At 42.5% G+C, this 20,292-nt stretch overlaps 1 protein-coding gene across 13 annotated transcripts in view; it reads right to left on the reverse strand.

Annotated features, from left to right (window-relative positions):
* Cpeb3 (cytoplasmic polyadenylation element binding protein 3) overlaps positions 1-20,292 on the reverse strand; it is a 187,271-nt gene that overhangs the window by 15,562 nt on the left and 151,417 nt on the right. For all 13 annotated transcript variants that reach the window (XM_029472536.1, XM_029472535.1, XM_021152378.2 and 10 more), the window contains 2 exons: positions 19,115-19,229; positions 9,427-9,608 (listed from right to left, as the gene is read on the reverse strand). In XM_029472536.1, coding sequence (XP_029328396.1) covers positions 9,427-9,608; positions 19,115-19,229 — 297 coding nt within the window. The remainder of the gene's footprint in view (positions 1-9,426; positions 9,609-19,114; positions 19,230-20,292) is intronic.

Here is a 20,292-nt window from a genome sequence, read left to right on the forward strand (position 1 = left end):
GGGAAAGGAAAGGGGAAAGGAAAGGGGAAAGGAAAGGGGAAAGGAAAGGGGAAAGGAAAGAGGAAAGGAAAGAGGAAAGAGGAAAGAGGAAAGGAAAGAGGAAAGGAAAGGGAAAAGGAAAAGGAAAGGGAAAAGGAAAAGGAAAGGAAAAAGGAAAGGAGGGAAGGAAAGGAGGGGAGGAGGGAGGGAGGGAGGGAGGGAGGGGGGAGAGGATTGAGGAAGGAAAAATAATCAACTGTGTATTAAATTGTGTTCTTCCTTCATGTAATTTGAACATGAAAGGAAAAAAAAGTTGAAAGCAGTATTTTTTTTTCTTTTTTCTTTCTTTCTTTTTTTTTTTTTTTTCCGAGACAGGGTTTCTCTGTGTAGCCCTGGCTGTCCTGGAACTCACTTTGTAGACCAGGCTGGCCTCGAACTCAGAAATCCATCTGCCTCTGCCTCCCAAGTACTGGGACTAAAGGTGTGCGCTACCACGCCTAGCTTAGTATTTTTTCTAGAACATTATTCTCCATACACTATATCTTAGAAGAGTCCTATGATAAAAAATTGTGAATATTTATGAAAATGTCACAATGAAATCGTTATATGTTATATGCTAATTAAAATTTTAAATTTCTTTTTTATAACTTTTTAAAATTTAATTTATAATGGGGAAACTATTTGTGTGAAAACTTGTCTCTTTCTTGGTTGTTTACTATGAAGTTAACATGTCAAAGATTCTAATATGTCCTACATAAACTAGATACCTAACTACCTTAAGCAAGCATTCTCAAACTTTTTTGATGCTTAAACAGATTTTTAAACAAAAGATAGATTTAAAACAAATCCCTAGACTCATGGTTCATGGAACACACTTTATGTAGAAATGGTAGACTAGAGAGCTAATCACAGTGACATCCTGGATAGGCCAGACCTGCCTTCACAAAGTCCTCCTGCTTAAAAACTGAAAATCAACACATTCGTCCCTCGCCTGAAATTTGTGATTCCATTTATTATGCAAAATTCTAATTATAGCCTTTAGTAAACAACTCCCAGGTGATCTCTGATACCAACCATTCAGAGTCACAGAAATCAGTGTGTTATCAGTGCTACTAAATGTGGACAGTGCTTTATGGTTTTCCAAAATGCTCTCTCTCTCTCTCTCTCACACACACACACACTCTCACTCACTCACGGGAGTGGGGAGCCACTGTTCTTTTAAGATATATAGAAGAGCTAGGGAGATGACGCAGTGGATAAAGTGCTTATTGAACAACTCTGAGAACTGGCTTTGGATCTCCGGAAGCCATACATGGTAACTGCCTGTAATTCAGAGACAAGAGATTCTTGGAACAAGCTGGCCAGGTCTGCTAGTTGGATTGGTAAGCTCCAGGTTTACTAAAAGACCCTGACTCAATAAACCAGGTGAAGAATGACTGAGGAGCGTGGCCTGATGCTAACTGCGGGCCTCCACACACATGCATACATACATGCAAACATGTATACAAACCACACCCATGTTTGCACACCATAAAACAGGTCTGTTAGGACTAGAATGAAGACCTTATATTGGCTGGTTCTAATCTAGATCCTTCTCACTAGGGAAAAAGCCTTTCTGGGTTGAGATGGCAGAGCTTACCCAGTGTCTACCCACAACACTGTTCAGGCCTCCCAAAGCCAGCTTAGGCTCAGATTCTGACAAACAGACTACTCATGTCAATCCAGCCAGAGATTTTGCTAGACCGTGATTCAACTGACCTTTATAGTCTTTATACTGTTTATAGTCATCATAAAAAGCAGACAAGAGAGTAGGAAAACCCCATGGAAAAGAGTCCCCATTTTTAGTGGATTTCTTTCCCCATGGCAGCAGGAGTCCCTTAGGTGTGAGTGACACAGATGTGAGCTATGCAGAGGACTGGATTGCAGGGCTCTCTAGGCCTGGAAGCATTCATTTGTCATCACTTCTAAAAACACCATTAAAACAGACAGGAGGGGCTGGTGAGATGGCTCAGCGGGTAAGAGCACCCGACTGCTCTTCCGAAGGTCCAGAGTTCAAATCCCAGCAACCACATGGTGGCTCACAACCATCCGTTAACGAGATCTGGCGCCCTCTTCTGGAGTGTCTGAAGACAGCTACAGTGTACTTACATATAATAAATAAATAAATAAATAAATAAATAAATATTAAAAAAAAAAAACCAGACAGGAGCCCAGAGATCATCTTCTGCTCTTGTTATACTTAGGTAGTTTAAACTGGTTCAGTTCCCCCCTTCACACACACAAACATTAAAAAGAATAAAAGCAAAATTTAATACAAATTTCCACTCTAGTTAAGGTTCAAAAATCTTTTCATTACCTGAGAAAAGATACTGACTAGAAAAGCATTTCTTCTAAACAAGATAGAAAAGAAAACCCTCCAGTCCATTAAATGGTAAGTGAGAAGGGAACTTGAAATCCCTACTAGTGTGTCTTGGCTAATATCCAAACAGTGCTGGCACATTGATACCTAGGTTAAATGGTTTTAGTGCTATCTTCAACTAAGCATTTCCCTTGAACTAAGGACTCCACAGGTAAGCTAAAAGAGGGGGTAGGGCAGGGAGATGATAATTAGCTGTGAGCATAAGGTGAGGTATAGTTTAAGTGGGCCAGGTTCGTCAATAATACAAATAACATCTGTGTGCCCAGCAAGTGCCCAAACCCATCCATCTGGTCCTTCCTTCATCTCTGGAACACACTGGACACTTAGGCAGGTAGTCTATTACCACAGAACCCTCTGACCTTCCTTAAGGTCACACTACAACGGAGGAAAAGTCAGTCCTCAAGTTAGTAGAGCAATGATTCTCCATAGAGTAGAGACATGAGTGAGCGTAATTGATTATACCCTAAGGGTCAGAGTTCAGGGCCAGTCTGGAACATATCCTTAGACCTTGTCTACAAAAGATGTAAAAATCAAAATAACCGCCAAAAGCACAGGAAATCTTCAAACATATCTTGCTAATGCTCTAGGACATCCAGAAACACACTGGAGCTGTCCCAGCAATTCTCCATATCCCTTGTTCCACGCAGTAGACATTCTTGAAAAAGTTATTTAAATACTGAAACAAGTAAGAGTCATTTGTTGTAGTCTGTCCATCCATCTGTCTGTCTGTCTGTCTATCTATCTATCTGTCTATCTATCTATTTTTGAAGACAGGGTCTATCTATCTATCTATCTATCTATCTATTTTTGAAGACAGGGTTTCTCTATATAGCCTGGCTGTTCTGGACTTGCTTTGTAGACTAGGCTAGCCTCAAACTCAAGAGATTCTCCGCCTCTCAAGTGCTGGGATTAAAGCATATACTAACAGCACCCAGCTTTCTTTTCATTTATTTTGAAGAATGCCTCACCGTGCAACTCAAGTGGACCTCAAACTCACTACATAGCCTAGGCTGGTTTTGAACTTTTCTTCATTACCCTCCCCAGGATCATATGCACCTAACCAATGGTTCTCAACCTGTGAGTTGTGACCCTTTTGGCAAATCTCTATCTCCAAAAATATTTATGATTCATAACAGTTATAAAGTAGCAGTGAAAATCATTTTATAGTTTGGGGGGGGGTCACCACAACATGAGGAACTGTATTAAAGGGTTGCAGCATTAGGAGGGTTGAGAACCACTGTGCTAGACAAACACAAACTTAATAAGAGACCTATAGGCTTTTTGTTTTGTTTCTGTATTATGCTTTTTCAAGACAAGGTCACAGGTAGCTCTGGCTGTCCTGGAATTCGCTTGGTAGACCATACTGCCTCCCAAGTGCTAGGACTAAAAGTGTGAACCACCACCACCTGGCAGGACCTATGATTGTTAAAGTTAGGTTTGAGCCTTTATGGAGTTTGAAGAATATTTGGATCCTTAAGGGCGAGGTCCATGTGGCTCCATGGTAGAACCCGTTCCCTAGCACTGCACAGAAGGAACAAGTGGACAAATGACCAACAGAGTACTCGGCCTGAGACGAGCAGTGTGGCTGAGGCAAAGCTGAAGCAGCTCTGCCTGCCTTGCTAGTTACCTCAAGGAACTCTCTGAACATCTAGTCTACCCTTTGGTTGGTCAGGCCTATGGTTAATAAGGTTTAATACACTATTAAGTGCCAGAGAACACTTTATGATATTTAAAGTAGCAAAATCTACTTTTTTTTATTACTCAAGTGAGAATCTTAACGAAGCAGAAAAGAGAAGCTGAGAAAAGAGTGTGTGGTGGACAGACAGATATGCCGAAGGTTAGAAGAAAGGGATTTCCCATCTGGACTACCTCTCAATCAGCATTCAATCATTAGATCCCTCTATGATGGATATGCAACTGTCCACTGCATGTCATATTCAGAGTACACAGCAGCTACCCGACAGGACAGCCACTGCCCGTGTGGACTGTACAGTCTCTAGCAAAGCATGATTTCCTTACCCGATGCTCAGTGTCACAAGGGTGAGCTCTGTGGGCAGAGCTTTGAATTCCAATGACTAAATGATTTCTAAAATTACCACAATGATGGTGAGGCCTGAAGGAAAGGTATTGGTCAGATCATTGGAGGTTTGACCCTGAGAGATGGAGAACAAGGCCCGCTATGGCTGGCTCAGGATAAGGAAGGCAGGGAAGGAAGGTAAGTGTGTAGTGTATGAAGGGTCACTTAGGAAAGTTTAAAGTTTTTTGTTTGTTTGTTTTAATCTTCATCCAAAAGGCAGTAGAATGTAACCAAACGGTTTAAATAGGGAAGTGACTTATTTTAAGTTATGAGCTTGTTAGAATATTCCAATTTCTTTAGATGGGCCAGAAGAGGTGACAGATGACTATAACCTCAGCACCCAGTGGGCTGAGGCTAGGAGACTGTAAGCTTGTGGACATCCTGGGAGTCCTGTCTCAAAGCAAAACAAAAACAAAAATAGAAGAATGACTTAGAGATAGACTCTATACGATCAATGAGAGACAGCCCATTCACCTGAATTTATTCCACACACAATCAAAGCTCTTTCCTGTACCAGATACTCCCTGTACGTATGTGTCAGAGTCGAGATCAAGATGGGGGGTCTGTAAGGACTACCAGTCATGGCCCATTAGTCCTGTAAGTCCTCTTGTGGCTAGACATGCCACAGAAGTAACTCATTGTCGTGAGGATGTAGTAGCTCCTTCAACAAAGGATGCTGTCACATCTACAACAGGATTCAATACTTTGTTCCTGACTCTGAAGAGCACAATTAAGTAAGCAGGCTCCTCACCTGATGAGCCAAGTGAATACAGAGGATACAGGCAGTATGTGTCTGCTCCCTGTAGAGCTGATACACAGCTGATTCTCTTACCACACTCACAAGGTTGGATGTGAAAATATCTAAACCCCATCTTGGTGACAGGTGCACAATGGTACAAATATACTAAAGATATTTGATTTGTTGTTGTTGCTGTTGTTTTTGTTTTTTGAGACAGGGTTTCTCTGTGTAGCACTGGCTGTCCTGGAACTCACTTTGTAGAACAGGCTGGCCTCGAACTCAGAAATCCACCTGCCTCTGCCTCCCAAGTGCTGGGATTAAAGGCATGCGCCACCACTGCCCGGCTTGAATTTGATTCTTAAATAGGGTAATTATAGATATGAATGCCATAAAACAGCTAAATAAAGCTGTAATGACCCACCTGTCCTCAAAGATTGTAAGGTTAATGGTTGAGTGACAGGAAGGTGAAGTGAAGGGGACAGAATTGACTGTTTCAATGAATGTTGATACTGACATGTTTTACAGAAATACGTTGTCAGTAATTCTCTGGAGATGGCTAGAAAAAAAAAATTAAATCTACCAAGGTAATGATTCTCCATAAATTACTCCATCTGGAATATTAATCCTAGCAAGATAACAATAAACAAAAATATTGTCAAGAGATGTCTTTGCTAAAAATTTCAGTGGAAAGAGATGTATACTGTACCCATTTCTTCTTATGCACCTGCACTGATGAGAGCAGACACCAGCTACAGCCTCTCAAGGTTCCAGACACTTAATGATCTGTGAACCTGATGGGCAAACACAGCTGCTTTGAGGCTGGCCTCCATCATTCTTCTCTCAGAGTAAGCAGCACAAGGGGTGAAGGCTGCCAACACAAAGGGAGTGGCCTTAATGTGCCATTCTCCACTCAGTCTGCATTTATACCTTTGGAGACAGCAAAGGAGGTGATCAAGGCTGATGCTATTATTTAACACAGTCAGGGCTTAAAGGCAACTCCAGGCTCATAGAGGAAGGAAGGAGAGTGCAGCACCTCAGAGTCTGCAGTCGCAGCACAGATGGATTATGGGTAGTGGCGGACACAGCACCATGACTCTCTGCACACGTTTCAAAAGCTTGACTATGAGATTATTGCTAAAACCCTGGAAGGGTTATTCAGGAAAGATGTTCCCAGAACAGACAGTCTCTGTAAGGGCACTGTTTAAGGAAAGACAACTGTGCTTTTATATGGTGAAGGCTTTCTAGAACACTCAAATATAAAGTTTAGTAGAAAGAGTAGAAATAAAAGTATGAATGAGCCTAAAACACTTGAAGTGACAAGCATTGCGTGGCTATGCAGGGACAAGAAGGGACAGAATGAAGAGAAGGGGTTTGAATGTTTACAGGTCAACAATGGAAAAGAAGCCCACTCCTCCCAGTGAAGGAAATGGTCTTCACAAGGGTCAGGGCAAACAAAGACAGGATGAGTGGAGCTCCAAGAGAAGGAAGAGCCAAGAGGGGACTCAGTCACTCTCAATGACTCCCAATGCTCCCACTTGGATGACTATTGGAGAATAAATACCTCCCCACCCCTCATTTACAATCCTCAGAGGGGAACGAAGAAAGCTACTTTTGCACTGATGAGAATCTAATGTTCTCTGGGTAAATTTTATTGCCCAGATTTACCAGTGATAGGTGGGATTACAGTCTGAATGTAAATGTATCAGACTTCCAAATGAACAGGCATAAGCAGGCAGTCCTCAGAAACAGTAGCAGTAGTTAAGAGAACTTCCAAAAAGCACCACCATCTGTGAATTCAAAAAGGTTTATTGAAAATCTCAGACTGAACCAATCAATAGGTCCGCACTGGGGACAAGTCAAAGAGACACCGTGCCTCTCTTTCTGGAGATTAGTCTTGTGTGAGAATTACTGTTAGGAGAGAGGAAGCTTCGGTACTTGAAAAACCAGGAAAGTTGAATCTTTGTTATTTTTCTGAGTCTCCATGAACTCAGAATGTTTCAAGATTCTGAAAAAAAAAAATATTAACAAAAACCCACTACCACTTATTCTCAAGGAGGCCATGGAATATTTATTCTAATTTGGTCAGATACATGTGCTAACGAGACATACATCTTGGCATGGTAAGATGTGCCAACCGGTGCAGGAATGCATGACTGGTGGGAGAGTAAACAGTACTTTCTGGTTGAATTTAATGCCCACTCCATAAAATGGAACTCATAACCCATGACTGAATGAATATTCTGCTAAGTAGACAAAGCAGTAACTTGTCCTTCCATGCTTATCTTTACATCCACTGAAAATTGTATCTGCCAGCCCTCCCCACAGAGGCTTCTCCTGCAACAGATGGCAGTTAACACAGAGATCCATAGCCAGGCGGTGGTGGCGCACGCCTTTAATCCCAGTACTTGGGAGGCAGAGGCAGGCGGATTTCTGAGTTGGAGGCCAGCCTGGTCTACAGAGTGAGTTCCAGGACAGCCAGGGCTACACAGAGAAACCCTGTCTCAAAAAACCAAAACCAAAACCAAAACAAACAAAAAACCCAGAGATCCATAACTGGCCAGCATGCAGAGAGTAAGAGACTTGTGTAGTGCTCAGCTCTAGATGGGACATCTGTATCACACCCCCAAAACCCAAAGCTCAGAGAGCATCACAGAAGAGGGGCAGAAAGATTGTGCCAGAGGTAGCAGACATCTGTAGTGAAAGAGTGAAACAGTATGTGCTGGGCATGTATGGCCATCACACACATTAACTCATAGTCGCTGTGACCTGCATGCACAAAAGCCACAGGAGATCAAGCCAACCAAAATCCCAACACAGATGGGTGGGACTTCACAGGTCCCAGGCAGAGGAACTAGTGGCAACTGATGACTGCTGGGGAGGGAGAGTCAAGAGTTCTTCAGGGGCTATCCACGCTGTAGGAGATGGTTCTCCATCCACGCACAGATAGGCAGCACTGAGTGAACTCAATGGGTTTAAAAACAGGCACATGAAGTTAGGAGGGAAAAGGTTTGGAAGGGAATAGGGGAGGAGTTGGAGGGATGGCAGTGGAACATGTCTTTGATAAAAGCATTATTATAATGTATATAAGTTTAAAAAAAATCTAAATTCATATGAAATTAATCTATTCAGCTCCTTTCTCTTAAAAGTCTCTTTTAAAGACACTGGTACAGATTGGAAGCTCTTAACTGTTAATGTAGACTAACCTGAAGATGAACAGAATCATGGAGCAAGAACTACCTAAGAATCTCAGAAATTATTCAAGACTAAAAGTTCTTTGATAAAAATGAAAAAAAAATTAACAAAGAAACCAATACCACCCACTCTAAGAATATTATTCCATAGGATCATAGAATATTTATTCAGAACATGTTAACAAAACATAAATTTTTCTGAATATGAAAAGTATATCTATCCACTAAGATGCTAGGAACACTGCTACACAAAATCAGTCAAAGAGGACTGCAGAGCGTGTGCAAAGCCCCACAGGAGGATGCTACTCCATTCATTTCAGTGTAGTCAGTGCCTCAATGATCACCTCCATTTGAAGCACGAACAACACTGTACATTTCCATGGCAGGAAGTCAAGGCATGGTGCTTGCTCTCCTTTGTGCACTGTAATCAGATACATCCCTTCCATCCTCCCAACCTTCCTGACGGTGGAGAACTGTCTACAAAGCCATCAGAGCACACCAGCTCCCTCAAACCCCCAAGCAGGTGACAGCACTGAGTGAAACGGCAGGTGACGTAACATGCATGTGTGTCCCGAGCAGTAAAATTAGGTGAAGCTGGAGAGAAGACTGAAGGGAGTAGGATTTGGGTTCCACGATTGCTATTAAGTGTGATGTTACAATAAAAAAATGTAGGTTCAAAATATTATATATACTTCCAAAGATGTCAATTCATGTTTATTTTAAGAGCACGGCCTGGGTCCAACAGGTGACTGGCTCTCAGTCTTTATTAAGCCATTGCTACTGCTTTAGAACACTAAATTTTGCATATTTACTTCCATCACCCTGGGGAGAAAAAGAAGCAAGGCAGGAGGTTCATCCATATCTAAAACACTAAGGATGCTTTCTTCTTCAGACAACGTCCATGGACTCATAGCCTAACGCCATTTGAGGCACAGCTGCTCTCTTATGATCACAGAATACTGTCTGGCCCAGGGCTGCACAAACAAACTTCATTTCCTCCCCACCCTGAGTGGTTGCTTACCCGTTTGTCAATGTCGTTGTGTTGAAGTTGCACAAAGCGTGCACTGATGGCTGCAATGTAGCTCTGCTGATTGGAGAACGCAACACGCCCAGCACCTTTCGGGTACTTCAGCTCTGGGTCTGTGTCAATGCCAGCATAGCAAACACCACCGTACAAACGGTCCATTATCATTGCCAGTTCAACTGTAAGAAAATAAGCATGTCTGTGTTTAACTACTTGGAGCTACTCACCCAGGAAAAGGGGAACATGCAGTCTAACTACGAAAAGAAAACCCAGGAGAAGGCTGATGAGGAATAGCCACACTAGTCTTCCAATTCTGATCGAAGAGCCACTCACTGGATAGTTTAAAGTAAAATATAAACCAATTTACATGTTTGTACAGAGAGGGCGATGCAGTCACAACTAAAGCACAGTATTAAAGAAGCACTGTAGTGGTAATCTGTCCTAATGTCTAGAGAAACTATTTAGCCTACTGTCCTGGGCCTGGGAGGGGAAAGCAATCCATGGCCTAACAAGTTATGGCGAAGCCACTACTTACGAGCCTGAGACTGAACACAGCTTCTGATGCCTCCCTGCCTCATCAGAGCTGCAGAATCAAGTCCTTGCCCCATCTAGAGACAGTGTGTCCACAAATGTAGACGCTGGCATTGATAAAAACGAGAATGAAGAGTAGGTTCTATCCCAACTGAGAAATCTTCACAGCATCTCATACTGGATTCTAAATACTGACTAGTTAATAAGAATAGCAATGCATAGCCAGGAAGCTGTCTCCAAGCTGTTAAAAACACATACCCGGCAATCTTGTTAGAGGTCTAAGCTAATGGTCCGTCTACAGCCCTTGCCATGTTTCTTGCCTTGATTTTGGTATATTTACAAAATGCTTATAGAGAAGTTATTTTGGAATTGGAACATTCCAAAGGTCTGCTATTAAAAAAAATTACACCCACCGTCAATCAGGGCACCCCCGAGAGACATGTGGCACTTACCTGTGCTGCCAACTGCCTGAAGGTAACTGTTTACTTGAGCACCATCTCTGGCTATGGCCATCCCTTTTCGGGCCACAGTCTAAATCCAAAGACTCAGGCCTACCCCTCAGAAGTGACCTAAACCCATTCTCCTTCAAAACCTACATATGGCATTTGAAAAGGAGAAAACAGGAAAAAAAGAATGACCAGAGCCAATGCTGCAAATACCACCACATTCTTCTGGTGGGGTCAGGCAAGGGCTCTGTGGGCCCAATGGTGTGTTAGGATACCCCTGAGTTCTTCAAACAGATGTAAAACTAATTCATTCTGGCATAGTGAGGTTGCAAAGGCAGTAAAACAAAACAAAACAAAACAAAACAAAAAAAAAAACCTGTCATTGTGTCAGAAAGGCTGTCATTGCACTTCAATTTCTTTGTATACTAGACTGCCTAACACTGATTTTTTTCCCCCTAAATGCCCACTTTTTCTTTTTAAAGGAAGAATGACATAAAGAAGAAGTAAGTTTCAAGTGAGAAAATGAACTGGCACCAACTAGACCAAGAGTAAGTGGTATGGAAGTCCAAGCAGCAGAAAGCCATCCCAAGTGTCCCATTATTGTTAAGAGTTACTGAGTCCCAGCAGCTTGGGAGCACTGCTGGTTAAAGCCAAAAGCATTCACGTGCACAATGCAACGAGAACTGCACCTGCGCCCTGACTATCAGAGGTCAGTGGGTCCTCACTCTTCATCCTCTGATGGTTTCAACTTTTCCTCATGTGGACAATGTTATTATGAACAGAAAGCAGGCTACTGAAGGGAGTAATATAAATCATATCCATTAATGAATTTTTCTTGGAGAAATAAGTAATATGCAGGCCCAGGAAATTAGATACTAATTTTCCAAAGACCAGGTTTGCTGTGGAATAGGAAAGAGAGAAAACACTCCAGTGACCAGGCAAAGAAAGCCAGAAAGGAATCAAACAGCATTGTCTTCTATACTAAGTACTCAAAAGGGTACCTGATTACAAAGGAGGCGAGTAGCTGGGAGGTTAAAGCTACTTGCTCTGGTTAAAGAGGAGTTAGACTGTTTCTACATGTGTTTCTATACCACAGCAGTCTCCAAAGGGGCTGTAGGGGTCCTGATTCCAGAAGTCTCTTTCCATAAGCATAAACATTCCACTACTTTGTGAATCTTTCAGTTGAAAGTCATCTTCATGTGCCAAAGACTAGATCATGACTGGCATTACTGGCAGTGAACTATTTCTGATAAGAAGCAGGGGCTCTCATTCAATTATGCTTTTACAAAACTATAGAAAAATAATAATTTCCACTCAGGAGCTATCCAGTCATTGTTGTGTGTATGTGCACGTGTGGTGTGGTATGTAGATCACAGAGGTTAACCTCTCAGGGGAGGGGGAGGCGCATTCCGCTGGAGCTGTCCACTCTGGCTTTGATACAGTGGTTTCTTACTGGGCCCTAAAGCTTGCCTGGTAGGCTGGCTGGCTGGCCATTGAGCCTCAAAGACCCTCCTAGCACTGCCTCTGCACTGCTGAGATGTAAGCATCTATTACTGTGCCTGGTTTTCACTTGCTTACATGGGTTCTGGGGATCAAACTCTTGCTTTTGGATTGAGCTTTCTCCTGAATTCTACAGTATTTTCTTGGTCATCAAAATGTCTCTAGATATTTGAGCAATAATGTTTTACTGAAGTGAAAGGCAATTTGTTAAAAGGCAAATAAAAATAAAATAAACAAACCCGAAATAGCTAAAGGAATAGGGTTTTTTTTTGGGGGGGGGTGTGTTTCCCCTCAAGGAAACTGACACATTTTTATCTAATTCATGGGGGTTTTTTTTGGTTTGGTTTGGTTTTTTGGTGGGAGTTATAGAAGTGAGGGGCTAAAAACCTTTTTTTGTTGTTGTTGTTCTCATGTAGCCCAGACTGGCTTCAAACTTTCTGTGTAATCTTAAATTCCTTATCCTCCTGCCTCTATCTCTTAAGTACTATGATCACAAGTATGTGCCACCCACACCTAGCTTTAGTGGTCCCGAGGCTTGACCACAGGGCTCTACCAACTGAGTCACACCCTCAGCTCTCCATGTTTATATTTTAACTGCAGTAAGTCTATGTTATGATCACCTTTGAAGAAGAAGAAAAAAACAATAAAAAGCAAACAACTGTTTACAATGGGCTGTCTACTCGACTCACAAGTCTTCCTGAACTCATACTGAGCTTAAAAGCTAAAGTGATGCCCCTTAACTACTAACCAGGGTTTCCAATATTCAAGAGTAATCACCTTTTCAGTAAGTAATCCCTTTTCAATAATTTTAATACTAAAAGAAAGCAGAAAGAGAAACTTAATCCATCCTGTACTGGATGGGCGACTAACAGAAGCAGAATAATACACTTCTCTTAAGTTCTACAAATCTCCATTCTGCTAGTTTCCCATTTTTAGTATTTATTTTTATTTGTATGTGTTCAAGTGTCTGCAGAGACTAGACGAAGGTGTTGAAACCCTTGGATCTGGACCTGCTAGGCACCTGTGAGCCACCCAGTGTGGGTGCTGGGACTTGAACTCTGTCCTCATGATCAAACAGCAAGTGCTCTTAAGTGCTCGCTGAACTCTCCCTCCAGCCCCAAGTTTTTCTTTTCCTTTTTAAAATAGAGGATGTAAGTTTACCAGAAGTGTTGCAACATACAATTACTTTAGAGCATAGGCTTATAAGTTTCTCTACAGCGAGTATCGTTTGTGAATACAGGAGAGTCCTGAAAATGCCCCTTTCTTCTGATGAGAGGAAAGCAAGGGTGAAAAGACAGGCTGCCGTTTTGACTTTCTAGAAGGGAGAGAGGAAATTGAGACAATCAGTCATTGTTTAGACAGACAACTAAATCTTCATGGATTCCTTCATCTGTGTCCGCACAGACGAACCATAACCTTGCCGTGAAAACTGAGTCTTCAACCAAGGGTATGTCCTATTGAGTAAGCCTGAGAGTGAACCCCAGCCAAACCTCCTTCAGTACAGTGGATACGATAATTCCCTGGAAGACAGACAGTAAGAAAGATTAACCCAAGGAAGATGTGGGCTCAAGAACCAGGCATACAGACGAAGGAGTGTGGTGTCTACATGGCGGTTATGTAGGCAACAGGGAAGAGTCTACAAGGAAGTGCCTCAAACCGCTTCTGACCACTCCGAGTGTTCTCAGAGTCTGCCTGGTCACCACAAAAGTGAGAAGCTGGGAGGATTCACAGATGTGTGCAAGGGCATACTGCATTTTAGACCATATGCTCGTATCACTTCGTGGTCAGCTTCCATAGTAGCAGCAAGAGTACTGTGAGCCCTGTTCCCGTGATGGCTCCCACTGAGCTTCACTGTGTCACACACCAGAGAGGGAAGCAAGAATGATGTAGCTGTGGGAAGCATACAGTATTCTCATGAACTCTATTTTGTGGTGACTATACTTCTGAAGTTGAATCTGAACCCGTTATGGTTCCCTGGACCGGCTCCTGATTCTTTAGAGATTAAAAAAACAAAAACAAAACAAAACAAAACAAAAAAAAAACCCCAACCTTTCGTTCACCAGAAAGGAAGTCTTGCTGGTTCTCCCCACTCCTATCTACCTTGGGGTTCTGTTCCTCTTGTTTAGTTGCTGTTCAAAGCCGGCCTGAAGGGCAGTGTCTGAGACTGGGACACCGAGAACCAAGTAGGGCGGCAGAAGAAGGAGGATCCCGTGAACCCAGAAGTCCACCTTTTCTCTTTGGAAATAACACATAAAATGGGCAGGAACAAGACATGAAGCCCCTCAGGACGACAAGGCAATCCTGGCTTCTGGAAGGAAGGAGCATGCACATTCTGGGCTTCCCATAATCTTTATGCTAGTTCACGAGGGGTCAAGAGGAGGCATGTTCAGACCTGTACTCTGTCAGATGAGCCCCAAAACATTTTTAAATGGATGGCATTGAAGCACTCAGTCAGAAAGGGAACTTTAATTTCATTAAATCCAACTGGTGCCAAATTGTTCCTTTAACTAGACACCCTCCCAGATCTTCACTGGATAAAACAGTTTTCATCAGCACAGAAAGCCTGGAGCTGAAGCACAGAAACCAGAAAGACTTGACACTCTACTTGAATAATGGCTCCTACTTTCTAAAATGCCAAGTCTACTGCTTACAGCCTCTCAAGGTCATCATAAATGTGAATGGTGAACGAGCCGGCTCCAAGCACACAGCTGAGAACACAGTGGCACCTGACTGCTTAATTTTGTTTCTTCCCTGCTTGTAAATCTTTGCTTTGAATTAAGTTGGCTTCCTCTCTGCTCTATAAACATCAATTCATCCTAGCCTAACTTTGGCTTTATGCTGGCTCAGTCTGTAGTGGATATGACAATGTTTGGCAGGATCTGTGGGCAAAGGTTTGTTTGGGAAGAAGAGATAGAACACATACCAGCATTACAAAGTCCTTAGCTTTACAAGCACTTCAAACCTGGAGTTTATTTGGTCACTTCAGACTGAACTTGGGACTGGACAGAAAACGTCTACTGCTGAGAAATTTGATATCCAGCAATTTTGGTCATCTACCACCTCACAGAACAGAAAGGGATATGGTGACAAGTCAGAATGCGATCCCGAGTTCAGGTGAACTACCAGAACATTTGTGCAAAATGTCTGAAACAAATGATCTTGAGACACATTGAGATGTATACTCTCTCCAGCATTTATCTGGACCTAGAAGCCATCATACAGCATTGGGGGTAAGGAGAAGAAAACTTCAAGATCTGCCATGGACTATTAGCAGGGTGAAAAAGAAAGGAAAGGGGAGAATGATCAGAGCAATAGTTAACAAAGAACGAAGAAGCTATAATAGAGATGCCATAATAGAGACACCATAAGAGGCTCTTGGAGCTCAAGGCAGCAGCCTCTCCAGACGCTGCTGCTCTGCAAGGCCAAGTCTGATCAATGCTGGAAGAAGTCAAGTGAAGAGCATGGTTTGAAAGAAGAGATTCCAAAGCGTAGTTACTTTAGTCGTCCCCAAATCAGACACCTACATCAAGAAGATGGAATGAAAGAAGCGCACATGCAAATGAAGTCGAGAGCACTGGGGAGCGAGATGGTTCAGTCTCCTCCACTTGGTCCCTTCACAACCCTCAGCCTGACACTGACTTACTGTCTGAGTGAAGAGGTGTGCAGGCGAGTGTGTATTGGAGATGTCCTAATGCCGTAGGGCTTTTCCTGTATGGGCATTCAGGAAAAGATGTTGCTCCTATCACATGGCCAAAGGTCAGCATATGGTTGTCTCTGTAGCCAGCAGAAAAGCAAACTGCTTAGTTCTTTTGTAGACTCTCTAAAGAATATGCAAGCTTTAGCCACATGGGGGCAGGATGGATCTACCTACAGCTTTCTTCCCTCTCAAGGTGAAAGACATCCAGACCTAAGAAACACCGGATTTGGAGCAGCCACTCTTAGCTTGCTGCTATTACTCATAGGAGTAATAGAAAGGGGGCAAGAGATGAGAGCGATGTGCACTGACCTCTACCTACAACTGACGGATGAGAAATCTCATCCAGGTATGCTCTTCATTGGGTTTCTCCATGCTCAGGTTAGTTTCGATAGGCCTGTGACTTCCCCTACCAACCTGACCTGGGTATGACGGTTCATACCTGGCAGGAGGATTATGAGACAGTCACCAGAGTAAGAACCTGTCTCAAAAAAAAAAAAATAAAAAAAAAAATTTTAAAAAGATGAAAAAAGATTTTGTCAAAGAGTAGGAATATTTAATTAGATGGATACCCTAAGCCCATTCAGGACAGGACTTGCTTCTTAGAGGGCTTTCTATTAGGATGGATACAGGCTAAATTTAGGAAACCCATTAGTGATCACAGTTCCTATCTTACAATGTCAAAAGTAAAGCAAACAAGAACCTCAAAGGAGCTAAAGGAATAGTGTAGGTGGTGGCATTCCAATCACTCTGATGTGTTAAAGGACAGGTTTTGGCCAAGGATAAAGTGAAATTTATCCCAACAGCCAAAGCCTGACCTACTGAGTGAGGCCCAAGGAAGGACTTTAGGATACTTTGTAAAGAAAGCACTTATCATCTGGAGAGTGGCTCGGGGTTAGGAGCACTGACTGCTTGTGCAGAGGACCCGGGTCTGCTTTCCCAGCACCCATGTCACATGACTGAAGCACCTGTGCCTCCAGCTCCGCCCTCGGCCCCCACAGGCGCCCGTGAGCATGAGCTGCTCAAAACTCTGGCAGGCACAATAAACAAATAAACAAACAACAAACAAAAAACCTTTAAAAAGTCCAATATTTCAAGACCAAATTTCAAAATCTTAAAGAATATATATGACTCTGCTCTGAAAACTTTGGTTTCCTTTATTAAAATTTCCTGTTTAACACAACAGTGAGATACTCACTCAGTTCAGTATGGCACACCCTGGCTTATCTATTAAATAGTGGGCTTCCTATCCACCTAGCTACCAGCTGCCCTCTAGAAGTACTGTCAAGTATGCTGAGGGACACTTCCAGAAGACCGAGTGACTAGATCTCTGTTATATAGCCACCAAAACAAACTAATTTTAAGACAAAAATAGCTAACTTAAAAAAGAAAAGAAATCCAAGGAAAAAGAAAAGAAATCCAATCCTAATTTTAGGTATATTCTCTAGGCAAAGAACACAAATCTTATTTCTGATTAGATACCTGGATATGATTCTTTTTAAAAATACTTCCCCGGCCCTGCACTCTGAGAAGGCTTGTTTGAACTCACTATGCAGCTAAGGATAATACTGAGCTCTTGCTCCTCCTGCCTTCTTCCAAACACAGGGATTGCAGAGATGTGTCGCCATGCCCAGCTCCATAACCTAGCATCATTCTTGCCTGATCCTAGAGCTTGCAGCATCCTGCTGATATTGAACAGTGGGTATAATGTAGCTTATAAGCTGCACTTCTAGTGACTTAAAGACAAGGCCTGACTAGTTAAAAGCCAGTTGTACTTTTTATGATTGTGGGACATTGTTTTTAGACAGCTTCACTGAGGCAAGTTGGCCTGGAATTCAGGAGGCCCACCGTCTTCTGCTTAGGGTTCCAGGTGTGTGTCTCCATGTCCAGTTTCAGGACTTTTAAAGATTCTCATGTGGAAAGAGTGCAGGGGTCAAACCTTAAAACAACGTCCACTGCATTGTAGTCACTGCAGTGTACAGCAGTTGCTGTCCAACTGTAAAATCCATGTGCAGTGAAAGATATCATTGAGGTTTCCTGTCCTTCTCCAGCCTCGCACAGCGACAGTCACAAGGGTTTTAAGTGCTTCTTGGCACCCACCTGTTCACGTCACCTCTTTGTGCAAACACCCATCTAACTCAGACCAAAAGGCTGCGTCATGTTTCAGCCTCCTTGTTCCCAGTGAGGTGGCCCTTCCTAGATTTTACCAAGTGGTGCTGGCTAAGGAAGAGGGCTCTCACTGCTTTGCTTGCTTTCTTTTGGTATAGTTTTTCATTAGAAGAAAATGCAGACCCAAAAATCTCTGACTTTTAGAAATAATGTAAAATTACCATAATCAAAATATTTTAAAAGTTCCTCAGAATAGAATTATGATTATATCCCATTCGGTTTAGCCCAAAACTCAAAATCTCCCTGCTTCAATCTCTCAGCGCTAGAGTTACAAGTGTGAGCCATCAAATTTAGGAAGATACCTTTATAGAGTTATAAAGTTTTGTTTGTTTTTAATGTGTAGACTGGAGTTAGAATTCAAATAATGTTGAGAATTCTTCAGCGTTTTCTGTGTAGCTCAGGCTGGCTTTGTATTCACTCAGTAAGTGGTAGCTCAGGCAAGAGTCAGGTTTAAAAAGCATCTTGTGTCAGACTCCAGAGTACGTGGCTGACAGGCATGTGTCACTGCTCATGACTTGTCTCCAGGTTTAAACAGTGAAGCATCAGTTGAATACCCCCTCAAGTCTCTAGTTCATTAGGACTCAGCTTGCCCTCAGCAGCACAACTGTTTTATCCTTGGAAACAAAACAGCAGCAGCAGAGGTTGGGCCTGCAATCTCAGCCACTTGAAAGTTTGGGGAAGGAAGATTCCAAGGCCTGCCTGGTCTACACAGTGAGTCCAGGCCAGCCTGGCAACTCTGTGAGACTGTCAGAATAAATGCAGACTGAGGTGGGCTGAGGATATGAACACTTGTCTAGTTGTGTCAAGTCATGGGTTCAATCCCCAGTACTGCACCAAAAACCCACCACAAAACAAGAGCTTCTCCAAAATCATAATTAAAGAATTACGATTCATTTCTGGAACTCATAAGAACTAATCAGATCCCACCTTGCTGGGGAGGCTTAGAAGCAGAGTTTGATTCCCAGGCACAGTCCCCAGCCATAGCCTGGCTTCTGATTGCCTAGGCACCCAGACACATGGGCAGAATTCTGACAGGGTGCCTGTCGTCTGAAACAACACTAAGTGGCATGAGCGTACACACTGCCAGATATTATTATTTTAAACATGTGGGTATAAAGGAAAGAACTAAATAGACCTCACCCTTTCCACAGAATGGTTTAATGAAATTGACTCCCACACCATAAGAATACACAGCATTTGGGGGAAATTCTTAACCATAAGGCCGTCGCTCAGTGAACTGCCATGGCAGGCTTCCCTTTGGAGGCTGAGGGTGGCTGACTGGAGAGCCAGAGCTAAGGCATTGGGGACTCAGTGCTTTTGCTGTGCTGTTTCTATTTCCACTCACCAGCTCGAAGGGGTCGTGGAACTCCCCCAACAAAGATAGTTTTTCTGGGGTCCAAAGGCTGAGAGCCATCCATTACAAAGTCACTGTCACTTAGGTTCCACGGTCGGATTTGCACCTGAAAAAAAGGCGTTTACTTGGTCCTTACTTCATTTCCATCAACTCCAAATGAGAATAAGATGACTCAAGACACCCACTGTGCATTTCTACAACATCCAAGTTCCAAACAAAATCAAGTTAATTACTTAATACGGTCTGCATGAAGTGTCGTTAGTCTTGGGGAAGCCACTCAATGCTCCAGACACATACCATGAACCCCGCACAAACCACCCGTGTTATTAAGGGTGGTCTTCAGCAGATTCTGAGCTTTGAATCCAGGTCATCTGAACACATCACAGAGTGTTGATAACCATTTAGCTTTTTGTAATGAATCCAGCTAAAAGGAACAGAAACATTAGGACTATTTTCTGAGAATTATCTATATTCCTGGATTTTCAATTCTAATTACCATCCCAAGTTAAAATATTTACCTTTTAAACAATATGACTTAACACAGATTAACACTCAAGTTAGCAAACAATTACAGAGATGGCAAACCCTGACACTTAGAGAACAGTATCTAATTTAATTATTATACTGATTTTTCTACACAAGGTTGGTTAAATAAAGGCAAATGTTGTCTGTGTATGAACTCACATGCAAGAGACAAAGATGGACACATATACACACAGAGTGAGAGGAGAGGAGAGAGATGGAGACAGAGAAAGAGATGGGGAAGAGAGCTGTTGTTTGTTGCAGAAGTTGGCATTCTCGCTTTTTAGTATGTCAGTTCTAAGGCAGTAGCTGTTGTGGGAAGCACCTTTAACTGCTGTGCCATCTCACCAACCCATAAAAGTTTAAAGAATATAAAAAGAAATCATTACAACTTATTTTCTTTTCTAAATTTCTGAAAAATTTTCTTAATCAAGAGTGAATGTGTGTGTGTTGTATATGTATACATGCATAGGCATGCATGCATTCCAGGTGTGTGTGTATGTGTGTGTGTGTGTGTGTGTGTGTGTGTGGTGTGTATGTGCATGCATGTCAGATGAGTGTAGAAGTCAGAGGACAATTTTTGGACAATTTTTCTCTCCTTCCAGCTTTCTGTGGGTTCTGAAGATAGACCTCAGGCCACGAGGCTT

This window comes from Mus caroli, chromosome 19, assembly GCF_900094665.2.
Source record: "Mus caroli chromosome 19, CAROLI_EIJ_v1.1, whole genome shotgun sequence".
Lineage (NCBI taxonomy): Eukaryota > Metazoa > Chordata > Mammalia > Rodentia > Muridae > Mus > Mus caroli.